This window comes from Haliaeetus albicilla, chromosome 1, assembly GCF_947461875.1.
Source record: "Haliaeetus albicilla chromosome 1, bHalAlb1.1, whole genome shotgun sequence".
In the NCBI taxonomy this organism is placed as follows: Eukaryota; Metazoa; Chordata; class Aves; order Accipitriformes; family Accipitridae; genus Haliaeetus; species Haliaeetus albicilla.
Genome location: NC_091483.1, coordinates 7581119 through 7603772, shown reverse-complemented (window position 1 = coordinate 7603772; position 22654 = coordinate 7581119). Strand labels below are relative to the sequence as shown.

Sequence of the window (22654 nt, the reverse complement as noted above, 5' to 3'; positions counted from 1 at the left end):
AGTATTTCATTTCTCACTCAAAACTAACAACTGGGGTGGGTGACTAAAATTAATAATTTCTTATGCCAAAATTACTGTTCCAAGTGTACTGTTCATTTATAGCAGTAGTTTCACTGCAGCCTTAATCGTCTATGGTTATAAATAAGGCAAAGGTAAATAATATTCTCTATTAAACCCATTAGTAAAGATAGAGATTAGACTAAATCTATTGGGCAATAAAAAATCTGGGCTCTATAATAGAGATACTGGCTTTACATTACTGCATGATTTTCCCTCAACCCTATCTTTCACTAATGCTGTATAGCTCAACAGATATCTGGGACAGAAAAAGGAAGACACGTAATTGACGCCTCATGACCATATTTCCTTTCCCCTTGCTAACAACTCTTTGCTTTTTAAAAATGATTTTTCTTTTGTGTGCTGCCTAACTAATAAGCATAATCAAATTAAACTCAGAGCCCTTGTTTGCAGCCTGTATGTAGCTTTAAGGTTGCTAGTTTTATTTCAGGCCTGAAGAAGGATGTGGGTGCCCAAAAGCTTGTTAGTGCTTTCTGTCTCTAACACTTACACTAGTAAAAGGCAACCCTACAGACCTCATTCTCTCAATTAATTTTTCATAATAATGCCATGAACATTTCTAGCTTTTATTTGTCTAGGGCCACAAAAAAATGCTTAAGTGTCACTGAAACCAAAGCTTAGCAGCTGAAGCATGTGGTCCCATATTCCTGTAGCAGTTTAATTTTTTTGTTGCCCTTACTGTAAATAGCACTTCAAAGTAACTGAAATTATGGACATAACTTGTGCAGCAATGAGGTACTCCATGTAAAAAAAGGTTTCAGAACACAAACTTTTTAGAGTACTTTGCAATAAATAGGTTTAAACCTAAAGTTAGAACACAAAGTAAATGCATCTAACTTTATACCATGCTTCTCAGTAACGTACTTACTTTCACATCTAGAGTATGCTGCAGTCTGAAGCGCATAGCTTGTTGTTCCTGACACTGGATTATGCACTGACATTCTGCAAATTGCATGGATGCCTGTAAGAGAGGATAGAAGAGGCATAAATTAATTTTGCTAACTTTCTGTGCATTGCACTCTTTCCCATTTTCTTTCTGATAAACAAGGTACACCTACAGATGCTGTATTTATCTACTGCTATTAGCATAAAAATACTGCAATATGACCAGATGCCTTTCTTGATAGGCTTACAAAAGCAACTGACTGGTTATATGATCCTAGTAGCCACAATATGCACATCGTAATATCACAGAAGGGAGCTAATCCTGTCAGGGACAGTCCTAGACCTACTGAACACCTTTGGGATTAGAAAATTCAACTGTGCTAATAGTGTAAAACTATACTCAAGGTTTCAAAATGGATGGCCGATAACTTTGTTGACCTGTCTTGGTTGTTACATACTCTTTCTTCTTTAAAAAGCTTACTCTGAAGAGGTGTGAGAAGATCTAAGCCAAACGACAAAAAGAGAGAGATCAATCTTCATGAAGCAGACTGCTTTTATCACTCTAGCAGAGTTCCCTCTTTGGTTTTAAAATAAAAATAGCTACATTATTAGAAACTGACTCTCTTTCTGTGCTTCTTTATGACTGTCACTGAGGCATGGGCAGGTCCCCTGAGGCACTATGCATGTATCATTACAAGCAGCAGCTTTTTGAACATTTAACTTTGAATCATTAATGACTAGCAAGAGGGCCAATTACACAGTACAACCTGTACTAATTTCTAAGAATTGTTACTCGGTGTACCTTATATGCCAGTTTTCACTGAGCACTTGCCCCTACTGTCTCGGCTCCTTCGTCAGTTGGCTGGTACTGTGCACAATGATAGATACTACAAAGAAAGTTAAGTTTCTAGTGTCAAGCATTTTAAGTGAGAAATGCCACACTTGGGAGGAGGTATCACAACTACTTTTTTTTTTTTTTGAGTAATAAAGCTATTTCAGAGAGACACCTTACATTAAATTTGTATCTGAACAGCTGGAATTCTGAGGAGCTGAAAAGGACTCTTCCTTCTGGAAGAGCAGCAGCATACTTGTAGGGCACCTGGGATTTATGTGCTAGTCAGACCAAAACCTAGAACCTGGCCTTAAGAGTCAGGTATGTCAGTAACAGAAACTTCAAATAAAAAAGGCAAATGAAACAATAAAACGTCCTTAAAAATGTCCCTCACCCAGCCACAGCTGGCTGACTAAGGCCCCAGAAAGGGCTGAACATGGACAACTGTGTTGAGTGAACATGTGTCGATGCTCAGTTCCAGTGGAGCCCCTGTTATATGGAACAGTAGCCTCTCTCACTAGAGAAAGGAGCTGTGCCAAGAGCCAGCGGAAGGTCTGGAAGGTCAATCTACTGCCTGGAAGGTCAATCTGCTTTTAATTCCCTGCAGTTCATACTTCCCTGAGCTAGTAAGGAGTAAATCAAGAATTCTCTTAATGAAAATAGAAGCCTTTTCCAATTAAAAAACCAGAAGACAGTCTTAACTGTAGATATCTCTTCAGGTTAGTATCTTACAGTACATGTGAATAGGATGTATTAAATACAGCCTAGGTAAGAGGTCAGACATTTTTTCTCTTCCCAACTGTCTGTTGAGGAAAGCACCCAGTAGTAGTCTCAGTGAACTGAAAGCTACCTTAAATTACCTTATCAAGGGCTGTCTCCATCTTAGGTATTTTTTCTTTCAGATGTTTGCTTTGTGATCTCAGGATCTCCAGTTCCCCAGCAATCTTGGTATTTTCTGCTGTAACATAGCTCAAATCTTGACTTAGTTTACTATTTTCTTCTCTGAGGTAATGTTTTTCCTGAATTTAAGATGAGGTCAACAAAGTACGAGTCAAAAATTTATAACTACCTACATTATACGTACTTGTTTTCTGCAAATCGTTTTTTCTTTGAAAGATCTGAATTAACCCTTTCTGCATCTTGCAGAAAGGTGAGGTTTTGCAACAAGAACATAGGTCTTATAAAGAAAAGTACAATTGGACTGGTCCTGATGAAGTAGTATCCCAGATTTTAGATCCATTTTGAAACTGCAATTTTCAGCTTCAGGATCCAAAGCCAGTAAAGAAGGACAGGTTATAGCGAACTGATATAAATGATCATTCAATAAACTCCAGCTATTGGTAACTGAATGATTTGTCACAGAAAATGCTAGAAAGACCTCAATATGCTAGACAGACCCTGACATAGAGAGTTTACAACCAGAACTGCAAAGAACCACCTCAGAAAAGAAAGAGGGGAAGCACTGTGGGCCAAATTCAGAAGAATACAGAATGAATTAGTTGACATTTTTTAAAATAACTGATATGTAAGAGCCTGATTCTCACTGAAACTAGTACTGTTCTTTCACAGAGAACAAATATGAATTAAAACCTGTCTACACAGAATGCTAATTTCTGTGGTGGAGATATTCCCGGATATGTGCTAGCCGGACAACAAGGAAGGTGCACATTACATCAAATAAAATTCTCTTCGGCCCTTCGTGGGCCAATTGCGCTTTTGGCCGTGCATTTCTCCAAAGAAAAATCTCTCTAAATACAGTTAAATACTTTTACAGGGAGCTCTTGTGACCTTAGCTGCATTTGTCATTGCCTCTTCCAAGAATTTAATCTTGCTCTGTAATGCATCTATCTGTCCCCTCTTGGCTGTGATCTGCTTCTGCATTCCCACTGCAACTTTCATAGCTGTAAAAGACAAGGTTAATTCTCAATTAATAACATTGATTATGCATTCTGAGTTCTGACCAAAGACTCTGGAAGTCAGCTATCAGCAATATGTTAGAATAAGTAAGTTGAACCAGGATCCCACAGTCACTTATGTGTGCAAACCACCCACTAGAATCAGCTGGAGTTTTGTCCAAGGTAGTGGCACCAGACCCATCACACACACAAGACAAGACGACAGCATTCCCTGGAAATATGCATAAAGATCACCTAACAAAAATCAACTCATGGTTTCAGTTTTACAGTATGTAGTAAATGATAAAACAAAAACATGCTGTCATCTGCAATACTGTTTATTTATTACACAAAATAGCTGGAATATTATTATAGCAACTATTGAAGGATCAATACTTAAAAGAACCCTCTTGTTAAAAAGACAAATGTGTGTGATTTTGGGGAGGTTCAATCCATAATTACCATTGCCATCAGATCCCTCCATAGTCTTTAGAGCAGTCCTGGTCTGTTCCAGTTCAGCTTGGGCAGATTTCAACTGCATTTTCAGTCGGTTTGCAGTATTTTTCAACTCCTCAATTTTACCCTGGTAATCCCTCTTCAAATCTTCAAATCCCTCTGGTGAGAGTAAGTAAAGATTGAAATTACAGTGACAAAAAAGTTATCATTCTTGTAGACTAAGATTACTGATTGGTTGCCTACTCTCTTTAAAGGAGTATTAAATATGCAAAGAGCTAAGACATAAAGCAAATAACATCCACTGCTACCAAATGCACAACTAGTAGTTCATTGTCTTGCATGTCAGCAAAAGCTTCAGTTTCACCAGAAACAAATGTGTTCTTCGGTTGCGTGCCAAAGCAACAGTTCCAAGAAAGTGATATAAATCCACATTTCTGAGTTCCTGCTGCTAGAACCAACTGTATATTGTGGAAGTTAAGGGTCTTGGTGAGAGACAGCATTTTGGCCTGATCATTCTTCTCTCCAGCCACACTTATAACCAGACTTAGGTCTGAACTGATCTAATTTGTCAAGCATTTCCCCGCAACTCTGCTTCTCTTATATCTCTCTTCAACTCCTCTTATGTCACCCGTACCACTACAAGCCAGCCAGCTGTGTGCTCAGACTCTTTATCAACAGCTTGGCCCTCATTCCTCTGTGGTCATTCACTCCGATAAGCCCTACCTAAAGCTCATTCACCCCAATAGTACTATAGAAACCTAAAGCAGACCTTCAATGTAAAATCACAGTTATCTGCTTAATTCTTACAAAACTTAATGAGTTTAGTGGTATAGCTGAGCTGTGAAGAAATAAATGTTACCAATGTGTATTTTATAAGAGTACAGGGGTGCATAGAGAGCAAACCAAGTGAACACTATCATCTGTCTGGCTGCAGTGCAAATTTAACACAGGATCTCCCTGACTTTTGGTGGTTGCCTTGGGTCCAGCCCCTATATATATATTTTTTTTTTAATATTACCTCAACTGTTTGCCTTCTCAAACATTAGTTGTGAAAACAGTGGAGTTAGAACATGAACTTTTAAATAACATTGTAGCAGAACTACAACAAACACAAACCAAGTTCTACTGTAATTTGACCATAGAAGGTTAACGGGATCCACTAGTGTTCTTAAGTAACACTCAGGAAAGTGCTCAAGTTTCTATTCTGTGATTTACTAGATCTGCTTCTTTGGTCTCCAGAGTCAGGTGGTTTAAGTATTTTCGCTCAGGGTAGTGAGTGAGTGCCATAAGGATTGTATTCCCGTCATTCTGTGCCAGAATTCCAAACTATGACATAGCTCTCTGAAGCAATCTGACCATCCTGTGCTGGCAGGGAACCTCCTGCTGTACCAGCAGCCATATTTGGATTCAGCAAGCAAGCTGCTCTTATTTTTAATGTCAGCCCAATTTAGCAGCTATCAGAGCTGAACTAAGTTGAGCCTCCCTACCTCCAAGGCCAGCCAGCTCACTCCGACTGGCTTGGAGTTCATTCATTAGCTGGTCTTTCTCTAGTTTCGTATCATTAAGTGCACGGAGCCTCTCAGTGCATGTGTTAACCAGTTTAACCTTCTCCAGTTCCAGCTCGCTCAGTCTGGCCTCCAGTTCATGTATTCTAGCTTCTTTCTCATCCTTTGCAACCTACTTAAATAGAAAACAATAGTAACTATGTGTAATATACATCATTATATAAAATAACCATAAAGACATGCAGACATCATCATTACTTCAAATCTCGGTTGTCAGAGAACAGTTTGGGGCAAGAAAGAAAAACAGAGTGAAACAGACAAATTACCTTTGAGAACATTGCTAATCCAGACAAAAAGGGTACAACAGAATCCAATCTGATGGCTTTACAGCATGTTTAACCTTACCAGGTGCGTGATATGAAAATGATTTCCATCCTCTTGTAGTTATACCTCCATACTCACTCCTAATACTCAACGGTGTTCTCACAGAAGAGGATGAAATTCCCTATGTGGAGTGAATTTTTTCTGAACATGCTGACCTGCATAAGACTACCATATCCTGTAATTCTTGTCTGAGAAATAACCACTCATAAACAGTGTCCTCCATTTGGAATTCTGAGCGCTCACTGTCTTGTTATTTCTCAGTAACACTTTGTATTTCTGGTTCTGCTACTGGTGTGGACAATTGTGTTACCAAGGTCAGCATGTTACATTCCAGCTTTCATAAGCCTTTTGGCAACTGCTTTTCACCAGTGAATTATTCCTTTTTGGTGGTAATGTGATAATATTCTTCTCTGCCCACTAACTCTTTTAGTGCTGTTAGGATTCAAAGTGCATTGCTGGACCTTCTTTAAAACCACTGTATTAGCACATTAAGATACAGATTTAAAAACAGAAAATATTTACTGTCTTACAGAGACATAAATACAGCATCATTTGCACACCTTAAGTTCTTCTACTTTGAGTTTCCAGTCATTTATTTCTTTTATAAACTGAGATTTCTCAACTTCCATTGCTCCAGCAGTTCGACTGGACTGGCCCACAATCTGGGTCATGTTATCAATTTGCTTTTGGAAGACCTCAATAATCCTTTCCTTCTCTAACACCTGCAGTTTCAGTGTTTCACACTCTGACTGCACGTTATGTAAACGGTCCTCTTCATTCTTCAGATGCTGGAGTTCCTGCATCCTACTGCCAAGTTGTGAATGTAGCTTCTTGATTTCCTTACTGGTATCCTCAAGGGCTCTCTCTTTCTCCTGCAAACAGGCTGTCAGAGTTGACAATGTTTTCTCAGCAGTCTCCAAATTGATCTGTTTGGCTGTAAGATCTTCTTTAACTTTACAGAGTGTTTCCTTGGTTGACTCCAGTTGGACAGTCAAAGAGGAGATTCTTCCAATGCTTTCTTTTTTTTCCTTAACTGCAGCCATCTGAATAATAGCAATAGAAGGATCAACCAAGAGAAATGTTTATTTCTACCTTTAGAATTCCCTTTCACATTTCTGGTTTTCTATAGTTCATCTTAAACATCTGAGTTTTACAAGAAAATTAGGTCAGCATGGTCTGATCTACAATGACTGTGATTCTTCTAGATTTCTTTCCTCTTTCTCCATTTTAATAAATGAAGTATTGCTTAGAATATTGGGTCTTTAATCACAGAAAACTAAAAATGTTAAACCAATGTAAAAAAAAAAAAAAAAAAAAAAAAAAAAAAATCAATCAACCGGAAACGTTAGTACAAAATTTAGAGCAGTTGAGGCTAAAGAACTTTAAGTGTTAAAACTTGACTGACTGCACTGTAAGTTGGGAAAAAAAAAGTATGTACATGAATAACTTATTACTGATTTTATTCCTGCAGGCAGCAATGGGCACCATTTAAAGCACAAAGTACTGTGACTCAGGAACTCCTAATAGAACAAAATAGAAACAGAAGAAAAGAATGAACTTCCTGGTGGGAGAATGTTAAAGGAAAAATAATGGATTGAGAAAATGTAGAACAATGTGTGCGGTAGCATAAGCGTGCGGTTCGGTAGAAAACAAAGGAATTAACTTGATCTTTACTCATAATGCAAAGTGGGTTACCTAACTACAGCTCATTTTTGAGGGTCTGAAGTCTTGAAGAAAGTAGAATGTACTACAAGTCAGTGTCTAGGAATCTACTTTGTCAGAAGTAATTTTTTCTGACATAGCACTGCATTTCAGCTTAGGGTTATAAACCCAAACTTCACTACGTCTTCATTAAGCACTACATAAAGTAAGGCATTATGAAGGCCTTTAATTTGCTAATTATTCTTACAGAAGTGCTCACTACCGAAAACACTACCTTCAATAGTTTGTTTGTTACGTCTGGCAGCATCAAACTTTCTGGAAATTTAAAAAATGTTGTTTTGGATGTTTACAGTCAAAATCAAACACATTATCAGCAGAACACTCATTTTCGCCTAAGGCTTGTACATCAAAAATCCAAGAAAAAAAATAACGCTTCTAATTCCTCAACAGCGTTGTGGTTTAAGCCCAGCCAGCAACTAAGCACCACGCAGCCTCTCACTCACTCCCCACCCCACCCCCCAGTGGGATGGGGGGGAAAATCGGGAAAAGAAGTAAAACTCGTGGGTTGAGATAAGAACAGTTTAATAGAACAGAAAAGAAGAAACTAATAATGATAATAACACTAATAAAATGACAACAGTAATGATAAAAGGATTGGAATGTACAAATGATGCACAGTGCAATTGCTCACCATCTGCCGATTGACCCCCAGTTAGTCTCTGAGCGGCGATTCCCGCCACCCCCACTCCCCCCAGTTTATATACTGATGTGACATCACATGGTATGGAATACCCCGTTGGCCACTTTGCGTCAGCTGCCCTGGCTGTGTCCTGTGCCAACTTCTTGTGCCCCTCCAGCTTTCTCGCTGGCTGGGCTTGAAAAGCCAAAAAATCCTTGACTTTAGCCTAAACACTACTTAGCAACAACTGAAACCATCAGTGTTATCAACATTCTTTGCATACTGAACTCAAAACATAGCACTGTACCAGCTACTAAGAAGACAATTAACTCTATCCCAGCTGAAACCAGGACAAACAGTAAAGAGAGATGAAGGTCACATTAATAGGAAAAAAAGGCAAATTCTGACTGTCATGTATTTGCCTCTTTGGAAGGAAAATTTTGGCACATGAGCTCCAGAGACCTCCCAACCATGGTAACCAGAGTCACAGTATTTCTATATGAAGTACAGCCCCCAGTCAGTGCACTTTCTGTCCTAAACACTATCATGCTCCAGTTGCTCACCAACCTGGCGCTCCATTTGTCTGCAACATTCAGTCCTCATTTCCTTCACTGTGTTTTCCATGCACTGCAACTGTATGTTTTTGTTGTCTAGTTGCTTCCTTAGATGGTTAATGGTGATGCTGTTGTCTGTGCTTCGATCCCAAAATCGCTTGTTCTGCTCTTTTTCTAAGCTTAACTCTATGTCTTTTTTATGAAGTTCAGCCTACAAGAGATTAAAGTCATCTCCCTTCTTGAATCACATTTAGGATTTTTTTTTGTTCCTTCTCTTAACATTGGCAACATTCAATTACACAATTATATAACTGAAAAGGAACTACTGCATGCATTTATACTTAGCAGAAGACAGGAATATTGGCTGAACTAGTCTGGCACCTCCCATATATTTTCTTCCAACAAAGCAGTAACTTTCAACTTTATATACTGCTGCTGTAATTATTTTGAACCATTAACACCTCAACGCTGATGTCTTTCATGTCATTTATATCTATCCCAAAATAAGTATAAGCTACAAAATGAAAAAAGATTATATTGTGTCAACATCAAATGAAAAACAATGAAGCACTACATTACATGCCAAGGAAGGCTGCTCTTGATATTACCACTAATAAGAACTGTTCATTGCTTGTTTCATTCCATGCAGTAATTTGTCACATGTTCTCCAGAGCTTAAATCTTTTCCACCTCAGACATAATCCTAACAGTACATAATTGAAATTATAAATGATAATTTAAAATATAAATAATATTAAAAATACTGACATACACATTTAAGAGCTACTAATTTCCAAAATATGAATTTAAAATATGCCCAAACTGAATTATCAATAGGCATTTCTGCCAATCATAACTTTTGCTATTGTTAGCTATCTGCATATTGTTAAAGCTGAAGTAAAGAACTAAGTAGGAAGCTCAGAGAATGGCAGAATGAAAACATGAACTGAAGACACAGAAACAAAAGGAATCCTAAAATTAGATTCCTAACCTTCAATTATGCAATGATTATTCTGACTCCAGTCTTCTCTATAGGTATGTACAATCTGTACGAAAACATTTACACTAACATATTCTTGAATAGGAGGACACCACGTGGAATGAAATAATGTCAACATCTCCTTCAGAAGCACTGTGACACTAACTGGGCAAACCAACCTAATGAAACCACACAAACTAATATCCCAACATTACCTCATGTAATAAAAAAGCAAGGCCAATTATAGTACATGAAGCCAGTTGTGATGAAACCAACCCTATGTGACAAAATTTTTTTATATTGTCTGTTTAATTTGTGTATATTCTCAACCAGTTACAAAGGAATGTTTAGTACTGTTAGGAAGATCCTGGGTATGTCTTCCAAAATATGTGTTAAAGGACCAAGGTTCCTTAACAGAGGGATCTAAACTGTGAGGTTAAAGTGAAGGTGGCTCAGAATCTTTAATATGGTTTGCATAGGATTCAAGGATTTTGAATTTATGACAAAGTTAACCTTAATTCTCAACGTCCTGCATTGCTAATGGCAAAGGCCTTTGGAAAACTTTCTTCACACCTAATTCAAATTTCTAATAAAAAATAATCCTCAAACTTATTTATAAGGGGGCTGCTGCCCTTTGGAAACAAGCAACATGCAAATCTAAACACAAAGCAGTAAGGAGAGGCTTTTTTTTAGAAAGCAAAATTTTTTTCAATACTATCACTTGTTTTTACCAACAATTGATGAATCTGGTCATTCAGATTTCCAGATTCTTGGCTGCATTGATCCTGTTCTGTCTGAGCTTCTGCTACTTCAGACTGAGCTAGGTGCAACTGCTTCTCAAGCTCTTCAACCTAGAATAAAGACAAATGTTCATTAAGAACTATCTTAACGTATTCTATTTTAAACAGTACATCAGATTTCTTCTAGTTTTCTTCCAAGTTCTACTTGAAAGAAGTCCAAAGGTCATCTTTTGGCTCAGCAGTCACTCCCTAGCTGTATTCAGAATTGTGTTGTCTTCTTTGAGTGATTAAGCTCAATTTCATTGCACAGTTAACTAAGGTTCCTGAGAATGAACTGGCTTCCATCCTGCTCCACAGCTCTTCAAAAAATTCCTTACCTATGCCATAAACATTGAATGGAATGGGATAAGAGCCACTTCAGGAAAAAAAAGTTCAAGCTCCTTGCTTGATTTGCAGTACTACTAGTCAGAAAAGCCAATATAATGCAAGTGTAAGTATAACGCAATTTACATGGAATCATTCAATGAGAAAATACATGAAACCTCCTACAGTGCTCTTCTAATAAACACTTTAGGATCTGCAACCTCTCTTTTGACTAACACCAAAATCTGGGCATTTCCCTTCTACTTCCTTAAAAAACTTTTCTTCAGCTTGTAACAAAAGCAATAATCTCTTCCCTTCCTCTTCTGCCCCCCACCCCCTCTTTGATGCATTTGATTATAACGATGCCATAATTCTTTTTAATTAGGAATGGACCATTTATGCAGGGCTGGTCCCAAAACCTCATGTCCTTCACCAAATTGGGGCTGGGAAGATCAGGATGATATGACAGGATGTTGCCAAGAAAAGTTCTTTAGATCTTCTTAGGATGTTTTCCTTCCCCAAAATCAGAAGTCTTCTCTTCCCAGACCTCCAATGCCTAAGCAGCAGAAGGGACATTATGAGGGCCTTTTCTTCCTGTAATTGCTTGAGGTCCTTCTTGAAAGGGGTGTCTCTCATCTTGTGGAGCCCTCCATCAGAAGCAGAAATCTCCCAAAGTCCTAGATGACTTCCCCCTGAAACCCTCTTTACGCAGCTACTCCATATTTCCACACAAAATCCAAGCCTGAAGTACACCCTCGACAGAGTTCAACAACAGTGTACAATATTATCAGTAAGGCTTTCACAGTAACAGAAAGAGCTGTCCTCACACAGGGCCTTTCCTGTACAATTAAGTTAATTTAGGGATAATTTGGTCCCAAGCATATATTCAGCCATATTCACTTTGTTTTTAATGATAAGGTGACATTCTTAAGACACACCTAGGCCTAACAGCAGGTTTTATGTAGCTAAGGCAGGGAGGTATATTCCTTCACTATGAATACATTACAACATTTACAAGCAAACATGTTTTGCTCCAAGTGGTAGTCACTTTCTCTGAAAGGATGCAACTTCTGGCAGCGTATGAGATGATGGACCAGTCTACAACACTTTTACATTATTAACATAGGCATATCCAAACAGAACACTTACATATTTACATTTATATCCAGTAAGTAAAGTACCATATTTTCTGACTGCTGAAACCATCTGGTATCAACAACTTACAGTGGCTTTAGTTTTCACCTATTCCCTTGAAAATTTTAGTTGCTAAGGTGTTTAACTACCAGAGAAGCTGCACAGAAATTCTTGTTGCAAAAGACAGACATACAGTTGTAAAACCTTTATTTAGATTCTCTCTCACACCTTCCCAGGAATGACTCCACTTAAGAGCCTAAGATCAAATGATCTCCAGCTATCAACTTGTCTCTCACTAAAGTCTACGTTAGCAATTCAGTGTATTACACTTCCTATTCAAAAACAATTTTTATTGGACCAAGTAGTATATTATTTTATAGATATACAAACCCAACATTTTCTAGAGTTGGTAGACTGTGAAAATTCACCTTAAATTGATTCCCAGTTTCCAATTTTACATCTGAGGTGAACATCATGAAAGGGAACACACCTAAGGAATATACACTGCAGTTACAGCTATATATGATATGACCTTATGCTGCGCATTACATGATTTAAATCAAAGTATTTCAGGTAAATAGACCTAACATGAAAAGCATACCATATATTATACTCTACCTTGAGGATGAAATACAGCAATGGAGATTAATTTAATTCACAAATTCTCCATAGTTCAGTTACGATGCTATGAAAAGTCACTTTTGGTACTGACTAGTGTGAGTTTTGATACATGTGAACCAATGGACTTGATAAAACTGGAAACCTACAGAAATGATGAAACACAAAGTCCTTCCTGCTTTGCTCTACAGTGCAAGTACACGTACACCATGGCTCCACAGGCTTGACCTGCACATCCCTGCCATTCCACTCTCAGACCTTTTTGGATCAGAGACTATCAGCTCTGCCAAACTTCAGAGCACTCCTGTGACGTGAACTTTCCAATAGTATGTAGAAGGATACCTGAATCCTCATGACTTGTAATCTAAGCTGGATGTGGATCCACCAAGCATTTCTGCATGGGTCACTTCCACTAATTTTTCAAGAGAGTGGAGAGCAACTGCTTTCAGGTCATTTTCTACGGAAAACATGAATTATCTTTCACCAAAAATAAAGAAAAATTTAAAAGATATTAAAATTGTTTATAAAACTGGAATCCAAAGCAGTGAAATTAGTGAAAGATGCAGCAGACGTGGTATAGGAACAGGATATAAAATACTGCAGTTAGTGATATGGCAGAGATTCTGTGGTGGGACTGTAAGCAGTTCTCTCCATTTGTCTGCAGTTAATTACCTGCTGTACTAACTGGAAAAAAGTTGCTCTTCGGGCACAAGCGTAGTCAAAAAAAGTTTGTCAAGACTAATGTTTTCTAATGGGATTAAGAAAAAGTTTGAATACAGAGGTGGTGGCCAGCCTCTCTTTCTTACCTGTACTATATCCTGCTGATAAGAAGCCTTCGGATTTCAATAAATGTTCCAAGATTCTTAACTCACAGTGGGGCATCTCTGGGCACCTGAATGCTTCTCAAGCACTGCTGTAATGTCAATGTTCTCCCATCCTTGCACTTACCATGACAAAGTTCCCAAAGAATTTTTCTGGGCAGTCCAACTTAAATAAAAAGCTATTTTTACTGCCTGTTTTATGCTGACATATTCTCTAATGGTATAGTGAAACAATGTTCTTGTCCTGCCTGTGCAAACGATGCTGGCAGTGCAGAATCATTTTATGTATTTCCAGAAAGCATAATTTATGGTACGCTCTCAATACATTCAGCAAAACTATTTTGTGTTCAGTAAATTTTGCAAAGCTATTTTGTGTTAGAGAAAGATAACTTGTTCTTAAAAATAACAGGAACAAATAGAGTTAAGGATAATGTAATTTATCTTACTGTCCACACAGTTCTTCCGAAGCAATCCCTTATCAAAAGGCTTTCCTTACATATCTAAACATTTCAGATATCCAGTTTCAATGGCACTAATGCTAACACACAAATCCATATACACACCTTGTCTTCATACATCCTCTTAGCTTCTCGTAATTCAGAACGCAGCTGAGAAACTGTAGATTCCAGGTGACTACCTTGATGTGCAAGCACTGAATTTTGGTTTCTTGTTTGTTCTCTAAGAAAAGTTTTAGGTGGTAAAATCAGAAACTGCAAGAACCACGTAAGCATTAAACATTTGTGGTTGTTTTCACTGCAATGAGTATGACCACTGAAACTTACTGCTTTGAAATATGATTACCATTCACAGTGACATCACATAAAAGTTACACCTTCCTACTGGTTAGATTTTCTCTCTGATATTTACCTCACATAAAATTACATAAATTGAAATCTTGATGGTTTTTTTTCCTGGTAAATCATTGATTCTCAAGCAAGTTCTAAGAAAGCTATGTCTGCTTTCAAATGCACCCCCCAAATTCTACCAGCAGAACTGAGAAACATTTTGCTATCAGCTACTCAATCTCAACTATGCAAATCAGACATTAGTGCATACTACTACTTAAATCTCATCTTAAGTTTGCAACACTGCATGCCATGTCCTCATTTTTTTAACTGATATATTGAGCACCGATTTCTGAGTCATCAAGTGGCCAGTGACAATTAGTGTCCTTTTATTCTCACTCTATGGTTACCAAAGTCAACAGTACCAACATAGCTATTTATCCCAAATGAAAATTACCTTTTCTTTAAAAGTATTGTTCATTACCATTTGTACATGTATGCAAACCACCCAACTGTTTACCCATTCTTGTTTGTGATTCAGCTGATAATGCTGCTGGAAATTAATGTTTGTATCCGAATCCACAGAACATTTAGAAGGCAAAGGTCATGCTATAATGCAGCCATCTAAAACTGCACTCAGCCACAGCTCTTAGCTTACATACTCTTCCATCCCTTAACTTTAGCCATGTACTCCGCAGAAACTGTTCAAAACTCAGATAACAGATTCATCACTCCAAAAGCTGGTGGCAAGAACAGAGCTGACGGCTCGAGCCACTTTGAGCTTCCGCTGACTTTGCTGGCCTTACTCTTCTTCTGAACCGCAGCAGTCTAAGAGAACCAGCCTGAGTCTCCCAATTCTCACTCTGCCTAATGCGTGACTATTTTGCCTCTCCTCTGTATAGCACAGTTTCATGTTTTTTTTCTTCTTTCCCTTTTTTTCTTCATTCCATAATTTATGCAAGGACTGCTTAACTCTTTAAACAAAAACACTAAGAAACCAAACACATATGGCCAAGAGCAGAGTATACTAGCAGCATAAGCCTTCTCTCAAATTAAGGTTACTCTTAACAATTTTCTATACTCTAATCAAAAAACATACTGAACGATCTCCACCTGGCTTTGATACTATTTGCATAGCAGTGTGCACTGTTAGCTTTATCAGTTAGTGCTGCCACCTCCTGTTCATGCTCACTTATTAGCTGCTTAATCCTGTTTCAAGAAGAAAATAATTTTAGCCTTGGAAAATAGTAACTTCTCTGCTGAAGAGGTAACGGTATTTTTCAGTAGTCAAAAATGTAACATTTTTATGTTCTACTGTGAATGAAATATTATGTATTGAGTTATTGACCTTTTTATTTTGAACAGGTTACTGTATAATTCAGGTGAATAGCTGGGGAAATGAGGACTTCTTGAACAGGGAAAGAAAAAGCTCTCACTGAAATTAGTAAGAAAAAGCTGATGTAACCACCAAAGTGATAACTTTCAATCTTTTCTTTTAACGGTAGCACTAGACTCCCAACAAATTCTAGATGTCCACCTAAGCAACCAATCACACTTACAAAAATAAGGTGTACAGATTCTTCCAAAATGCTATTTTTTTGAGGCAGTGAATAAAACAGGAAATTGTAAGCATGGAAGGAAAAAGCAGCAGAAAGTCAAGAGCAAATAAACATCTGCAATGGAACAATTATTAAGTCCTGAAAAATATTGCTTGCGGTGCCCCAGTCACTCCCCTCACCCCGTATCATCATCATCATCATCACCACAAAAGAATTATCTGTGGAACATGTGAAAAAAATCTATTTATGTCTTACGAATAAATAAATGGAGAACAGGTACCTATTTTGATGCTGCTGAAGCAGAAGTTGGTTTTGGGTCTGTGAATCTTTTTTCAATGACTCAAGTTTTTCTTCCACCTATTGTAAACAGATGACAATGCTAAACCCTAAGGAAAACACCAGCTAAACAGTGGTTTTCAAAGTGTAATTCCCTTTCCTTTGCTTCCACCTTGAACTGTGAAAATGTGCACAATACAAGTTAAATTGCAGCAATAAACCCAATCTCAAGTGGGGATGGTGTAAAAGACTGGCATACCAGCACCTGCCACCTTTAACTGCAAAGTAGCATTTCTATTTCTTTGGGTCATAACCATTTCCTTAGGCCAGTTTAGATGGGAGCTCATGGAGTTTTCAAAAGTATTTTCTAAAAAACAAACACAGAGCGTTGGAAGCAAAAGTAGCGCTTTCTTCACATACCAGGACAACCTTTTCTTTGAGGTATGACACCTCTGAGTCTAAATCTCGCAGGATGTCAGCAAATGCTGTGCTCAGGCTTTGGATGTGTAGGCTAGTAATATTCTCATGCTCATAGAGTTTCTTGCCTGTGCTGTCTTCGTAGTCCATCAGGATGCCACGTAGTTCCAGAAGTACTTCCTTGTGGCTGTGGACCATCTTTTTCAGATGCTCAGTTCGGCTGTCAGCCTCCCTCAGCATCTCTTCCTGCAGCTGGTTGGCAGCTTCCAGCTCTTGAACAGTATTTTTTAGCTGTATTTTTACATTCTCTTGGCACTGGGATTCCTTTTGTCTGAATTTGGAAACCAAAGAAATAATTCAGAAAACAGGATTCACAATATGGATTTATATCCTGACTAATACGTTTAATACTTACGTTGATTAACTGCTGTTTTTTACAACTACATAATAAGCCATTTTCTAAACCAATGTGCCACTGTCTCATTGTCTTCACTCCTGAGTGCAAGTTTCTCACTTAGGAGAACTGGTGTGGCTTTCAAAGCCCAGATATACACTCTCCATAATACATCTGTCTTGGCCTTCATACCTAGTATCCTGAAGCGCATCTCTTTCCAATTGCACTTCCATCAGTTTGGTCTGCAAATCAGAAATGATAAGTCTTAAATTGATTTTCTGTTGCTCACGTAGCTCAGTGGTCTAAAGGAAGAAAAAAATACCAAAAAACAACCCACCACGCTAAACCAATCAAAATACTGAATACATAACCTAAAAAAATGAGGCTGAGCGCAGCACAGGTATGAGAGTTAAGAGGGGTTTTTTTCTTTTTTTTTTTTTCATTATTTCTTAACCAGCAAGTCACACTGTGCTGCGGTGCACTGACTATGCATGGAATACCGTTACAAGGATCATGCCAACAACATTACTACCCACTGCCTATTTCTGTCTGTCAAAGGGCATGTGGGAATCGTGACAGCCAAGTACAATTTACAGCAGCCAAGAGGCTGCTCAAAATAGCGCTGGCAGAACTGTCCAGACTCAGCAATGACAAAAACAACAAAAGCTCATCTATACTTAAGAAGCTGCCCCAAATTTGCCACTCACTTCATTCAGCCTCTTCTGCACATCTCTACCTTTCTGCGAGTATTCTTCCAGAATGTTTTCCGTGTGTTCTTTGCCAGCACCATTCATGTTTTTTTTCTCAGAATCCGTATGTATTTCATACTTGGAACAGAAGACGCTATTGGGTGGACTGCTACCAGTACGAGAAGAGGCTGAGTTTTCCATCACCGTGCTGAGAATGGAAGAAGCTAAAACATTCCGGTTGTTGAGAAATGGACTAGCAGCACCTGAAAGGCAGATAAATTTAAGTGTTGAAACAGGAGTCGTTACACGAGAATAAACTGTCATCTGTACAAATTGGGCATTAGTGCTTCTCAGGGCCTATCTGTTGATAGTCAAACCTAGGCATCATCTTTTCTAAGGACAACAAATCCAGCCGATTCTAGGGTTGCACACTGGATGGCGAATGCCACAATGTTCAGAAGAATACATTTCAAACCTGCTCTGCCTTTACCTTGGGCTTGTGTCAATAAGAGCTGTTCAAGACACAGGGCCTAAAGAGGATTCAAGTTGAAATATGAAACAAACTTATGAGCATCCTTCTAAGTCACGTAATAGTCTGCAACATTCATAGTGATTTACTCCCAAGTCTTGTTCTGAAATCTGTTCAATACTTGCCCATGCTAGGCATACTGCCACTTGGTAAAGATTCCTCAGGATTCAAAGAGCATATCACCGATTCCACTGGGAATTTGGTAGTTTCTTCAGGGAGTTTCAGAGCCTCTTTTGTTTGTCTTTCCAGTGCCTCCCTGCAGAACAGCACATAGAAACATTTGCTGAAAAGGCAGGACTGAATACAGAAGAGTATCCAACTGCACTGCGTCACAAATGCAACCTGAAATGAGTAACTGAAAAGAAAAGTGAAACCAAAGAATTTATTTGGTAACGCTGTTGTATTTTCCCGGTTTGCACTTACATTGGGCAACACAGTGCCACATCTTTAACTGGTGCAGCTCCACTGTAATCAACTGAACTACCGTGTTTTGCCACTAGCAGACATAATGTATGAAAGTCCAAACAAGTAAAATAACACTTCATCAAACAAACAGAATTAAATTGGTTGATCTTCTGAAAAGCGTTTTCCTTTTATTTCCACATTTTTTCTCCTAGCTGGCCAGTAAAACGCTACCTTACAGACATGAAACTAACTGTATGGTCAATCAAACCCACAGAAATCTGTTAAATACTTCATTTGCAGGCACAATAGGAAACATCTCAGAAAATTTGCAGAAACAGAGAAGCGTTTGGTTATATAAAACCTCGAGCACAGAGGAAAGGAAACCTGTGCGGATTCACACCATCTAATTTTATCGCAATTGATCAGGCCACAGATGATTTGCTACATTCCCAGGGGGAGGGAGGATAGTGTGTGTGCAAAGAAAGTAGACAGATTGGGGGGGGGGCCTTTTCTGACCAAAAGAGAAAGAAAACCAGTCTAAGTGAGAGTAATAGGCAAGTTCTGGCAGTTCACCTATAAGCTGTAACTAGAAGAAAGCTAAGAGGAAACATGAACTAAAAACAGTTGAGGGACAAAGAGGAAACTCAGATTATGAAAAAGTATTTTAAGTGGCAAGTCTACAGGTAAGGGAGGAATATGAGATCAGCAAGGAGAGCAGCTCCCTGTCACTTAGCATCAGTACTGTTTTGTGTACATAGCAGGACTGTGACATTCACAAATGACCCAATTACAACACGCATAGTTGATTTCTGTCCACGCAGCACTTTTTTCACAATGAAACAAGTCCCTGTCTCTGTGCACTGCACTTGTTATGCTGCCTCTCTGCGTTTGTATTAACACATCCTGATAAACCTGGATTTTAATTCGATAACATTCCTGATAAAAAAGGTTAGAGGACACAGTTGCAAGCAAAGCTGCAGAGCATGGGGAAAAGCATCCTGAGGAGTCTGCTACCCTGAAAGTGGGAAGCTGTGGCATCAGCTACAGGCAAGGGAGGAGGTGCTATCAACACTGCCCTGTTATTGTAGAGTATAACCTAAATGCATAAACAGGTTAAAAGAATGATTAGACAAATCCCCAGGACTAATAAATTTGACAGTTGGGACAGACATTCAGATTCAGTAAGTCTTTACATTCTAATTCCCCGGACACTGAGATAGTGAGGTATACCAAGCAAAAATATCACTTTTTCCTGACCATTTTTCTATGTGTCTGCCACTACACACTGTTGCAATAAGCACAGTGGTCAGGTGACACTTCAGTTTGATCCATCAGAGTCTGAGTGAATCAGCAAATCAAAGCTTCAGAAAGAAAAATACCATCCCGATTCTTCTCAGTTCATCATGGATTTTCAAACTCGTTAATGATTCTAGTTTGTCATGGATTTTCAAACTCATTAATGATTCTTCTTTGGGAGAAACTTTCAAATATTAGATACACAACTTTATATAAAAATCACTAAATCCAAGCACTACCTTTTAGGGAAAAAAAAAATTTTAAAAAAAATCACCCAAAACAATAAAGTCACTGAATTTCACAAGCATCACTTTCCCAATGCTGAATGATTCTGAATCTAATAGTAGGCAAAATCCTGGACCCCTGAAAATTCATTATCAAAGGGCAGTACTATATCCTGCTATTTGTGCAGACATCCCATAGCTAGCAGGAATAACTCATTCCACTGTGAATATAAATTAAGTTATTATCGTGGCACACAAATTACAATGATCAGCATAATTCATCCTGCACTGTAGATTGTCTTGGGCACCCATATCTTTAAATTTTGTGTTCACATCTTTCCTGCCACATTAGCATAACAGACTACACCTTAGGAATCTGTTGGCTTCCATTTTCAGCGAGCGTGCTGTTTACTGTAATGACAGATAGCAGGTACAGGAATTTCTCTAAAAACAAACAAAAACTGTGTACTACCTCAATTCCTGGATATTCTTGCTCATTGTAACAGCACCTGTGAAGAAAAAAATGTGTCTTTATTTACTAATATATTAAGAATCAACTTTAGGTAATAAAAAATGAATTTTGCCCATATAATACTGCAGGGGGAATTAAAGGATATTGAGGGAGATAGTTTATCTCCTTTTTAAAGTCTTATGCTTTGTTTTATCAGGATGAACACAGATGCAGGCTTTTGTAAGTACTTATTACTATTGCCTGTAAAGTTTTGCAACAACAACAAAGTATCAAATCATATACACTACCACTTTCCTATGATGTTTCCAGATACTGTATTATTCTACAAAAACCACTGAAGACAAGATTTATATAAATGTCTGCCTTGATCTCATCTACAAATGTTGTCTATCCCAATCTGTGTGATTAAAGCCAAATGGACTTCTTCCTCCCAAAAGTGCTTTTAGAAGTATGCCCCCCAAAAAAGAAAAACTGAAGTCTGGAGCGAACCCAAGGTGGGCATGTCTAGACTTGTACATATTTTGAGTTTTGGGAGCATGACTGCTATTAATAGCCCTTGGGGGACAAGTCTGTGAACCTCTTCCTCGGGGCGGGGGGTGAGACAAGGATGGGGAAAGTAAATGAAAAAAATTTATGCATAGCTTTGAGCTGGATGGTATTTGATAGGGCTTTACTTGCATTATTTGGATTTCCCTGGGTGACTGGTCCTCTGGAAGACATGGGACTACACTGTAAGTCAAGAGTAGCTGCCACAGCAGTTTCCATACCATGGATAATTTCACACCTTCAATACACCCATTTGACTGAAAAAGACCACCGTGGGTGCTTCCTAAGGGCACCCAATAGAGATAAGTGGAGCCCTTTATCCCAGACCCCAATCCCAAGTACCAGAAATACTTCCTTAATGTGAACCCATTGCCTCGAACCCTCACATAACAGCCCCAGAAAGTTCAACCGCACGACGACGACAGGACCGTTTTTCCTAAACCGGGACAGACCCTGTCACTCCCCACACCACCGCCCGCGTTTTCCGTGCAGCGAAGGAGAGCCAGGCCGGCGCCGATGGATCTCTCCGACGGCGGTAGTGGCACCAGCCCAGCCGAGCGCGGACAAAATGGCCGCCACATACGGCCACCTGCCTTTCCGTGGCGGGAAACGAGGGAGCCCCTGAGCGCCCCGACCAGCCTCTCCTGCCTGCACAGGTCTGTGCCAAAGTCCCTCTAGACTCTATAAACCCTCCACATCTCGGCTCCGAGGGACTTTTTACCTCATGAGGGCGCGCACCCGCTATTGCCTCCCCAGAGAGGCTGCTCCCTCACAGTGAGGACAACCATCTCCCCCCTTCTCCAGCCTCCATGGCGGGAAGGGGCCCTCCCACGGCTGCGACCCGATCCTCTGGGAGCCGCCCGCTTCCTCTCAACACAGCCTGGGGGAAGCTGGGGTGTGGAAGCCAGCGGACCCGCAGCTCCCTCCCCACTCCCTTCCCACGCCGGCGCTCAGCCCCCTCAGCCTCAAAATGGCCGCTCACGTGTGCCCCCCTCAGGCCGTGGGCACAGGAGTCAAGGTGCCCTCACGGGCGCTGGGTTGTGAAGGCAGGTGAATTAATGATGCCGTGCTTAAGACTGAAAATAAAAATCCTGCCATACGGGGGTAGGGGAGGGCCTGGGTCACATTCCTCATGGTATTTAGCCAGCAAAGTAGCACGTTTGGGGGGGCAGGGACTGTGTGCTGACTGAAGGCAGAAAGGGGGGGTGAGGAAGCTTCCTCCCACCAGAGAAAAGCCCAGAGGGCTAAAAGCATCTTCCCAAAAATCCATTTCAGAAATAAAAATTAAAATATCCTGATTTTTACACCAGTGTCTTCAGAGATGAAATTATTTTGAATTCCCAAAGGTGATGGTCAGGCAATGCCTGACTGGTATTTTCAATTCTCAGTGAGAGAGTGAGTGCAGAGTCAAGACATGATCGGTTTGCTTCAGCAAAGAAAATGATCTGACTGACTGTCCCGTTTTGGATCTCGATTTC

At 39.3% G+C, this 22654-nt stretch overlaps 1 protein-coding gene across 1 annotated transcript in view; it reads right to left on the bottom strand.

Moving 5' to 3' along the window:
- Positions 1 to 22654, bottom strand: part of CCDC158 (coiled-coil domain containing 158) — a 35141-nt gene that overhangs the window by 11585 nt on the left and 902 nt on the right. The window contains exons 2-15 of the mRNA XM_069775531.1: positions 18359 to 18489; positions 17723 to 17967; positions 17208 to 17317; positions 16625 to 16952; positions 16209 to 16285; positions 14148 to 14262; positions 10640 to 10759; positions 8944 to 9141; positions 6596 to 7078; positions 5634 to 5823; positions 4153 to 4305; positions 3584 to 3696; positions 2656 to 2814; positions 947 to 1039 (exon numbers count right to left, since the gene is read on the bottom strand). Coding sequence (XP_069631632.1) covers positions 947 to 1039; positions 2656 to 2814; positions 3584 to 3696; positions 4153 to 4305; positions 5634 to 5823; positions 6596 to 7078; positions 8944 to 9141; positions 10640 to 10759; positions 14148 to 14262; positions 16209 to 16285; positions 16625 to 16952; positions 17208 to 17317; positions 17723 to 17967; positions 18359 to 18489 — 2515 coding nt within the window. The remainder of the gene's footprint in view (positions 1 to 946; positions 1040 to 2655; positions 2815 to 3583; positions 3697 to 4152; positions 4306 to 5633; positions 5824 to 6595; positions 7079 to 8943; positions 9142 to 10639; positions 10760 to 14147; positions 14263 to 16208; positions 16286 to 16624; positions 16953 to 17207; positions 17318 to 17722; positions 17968 to 18358; positions 18490 to 22654) is intronic.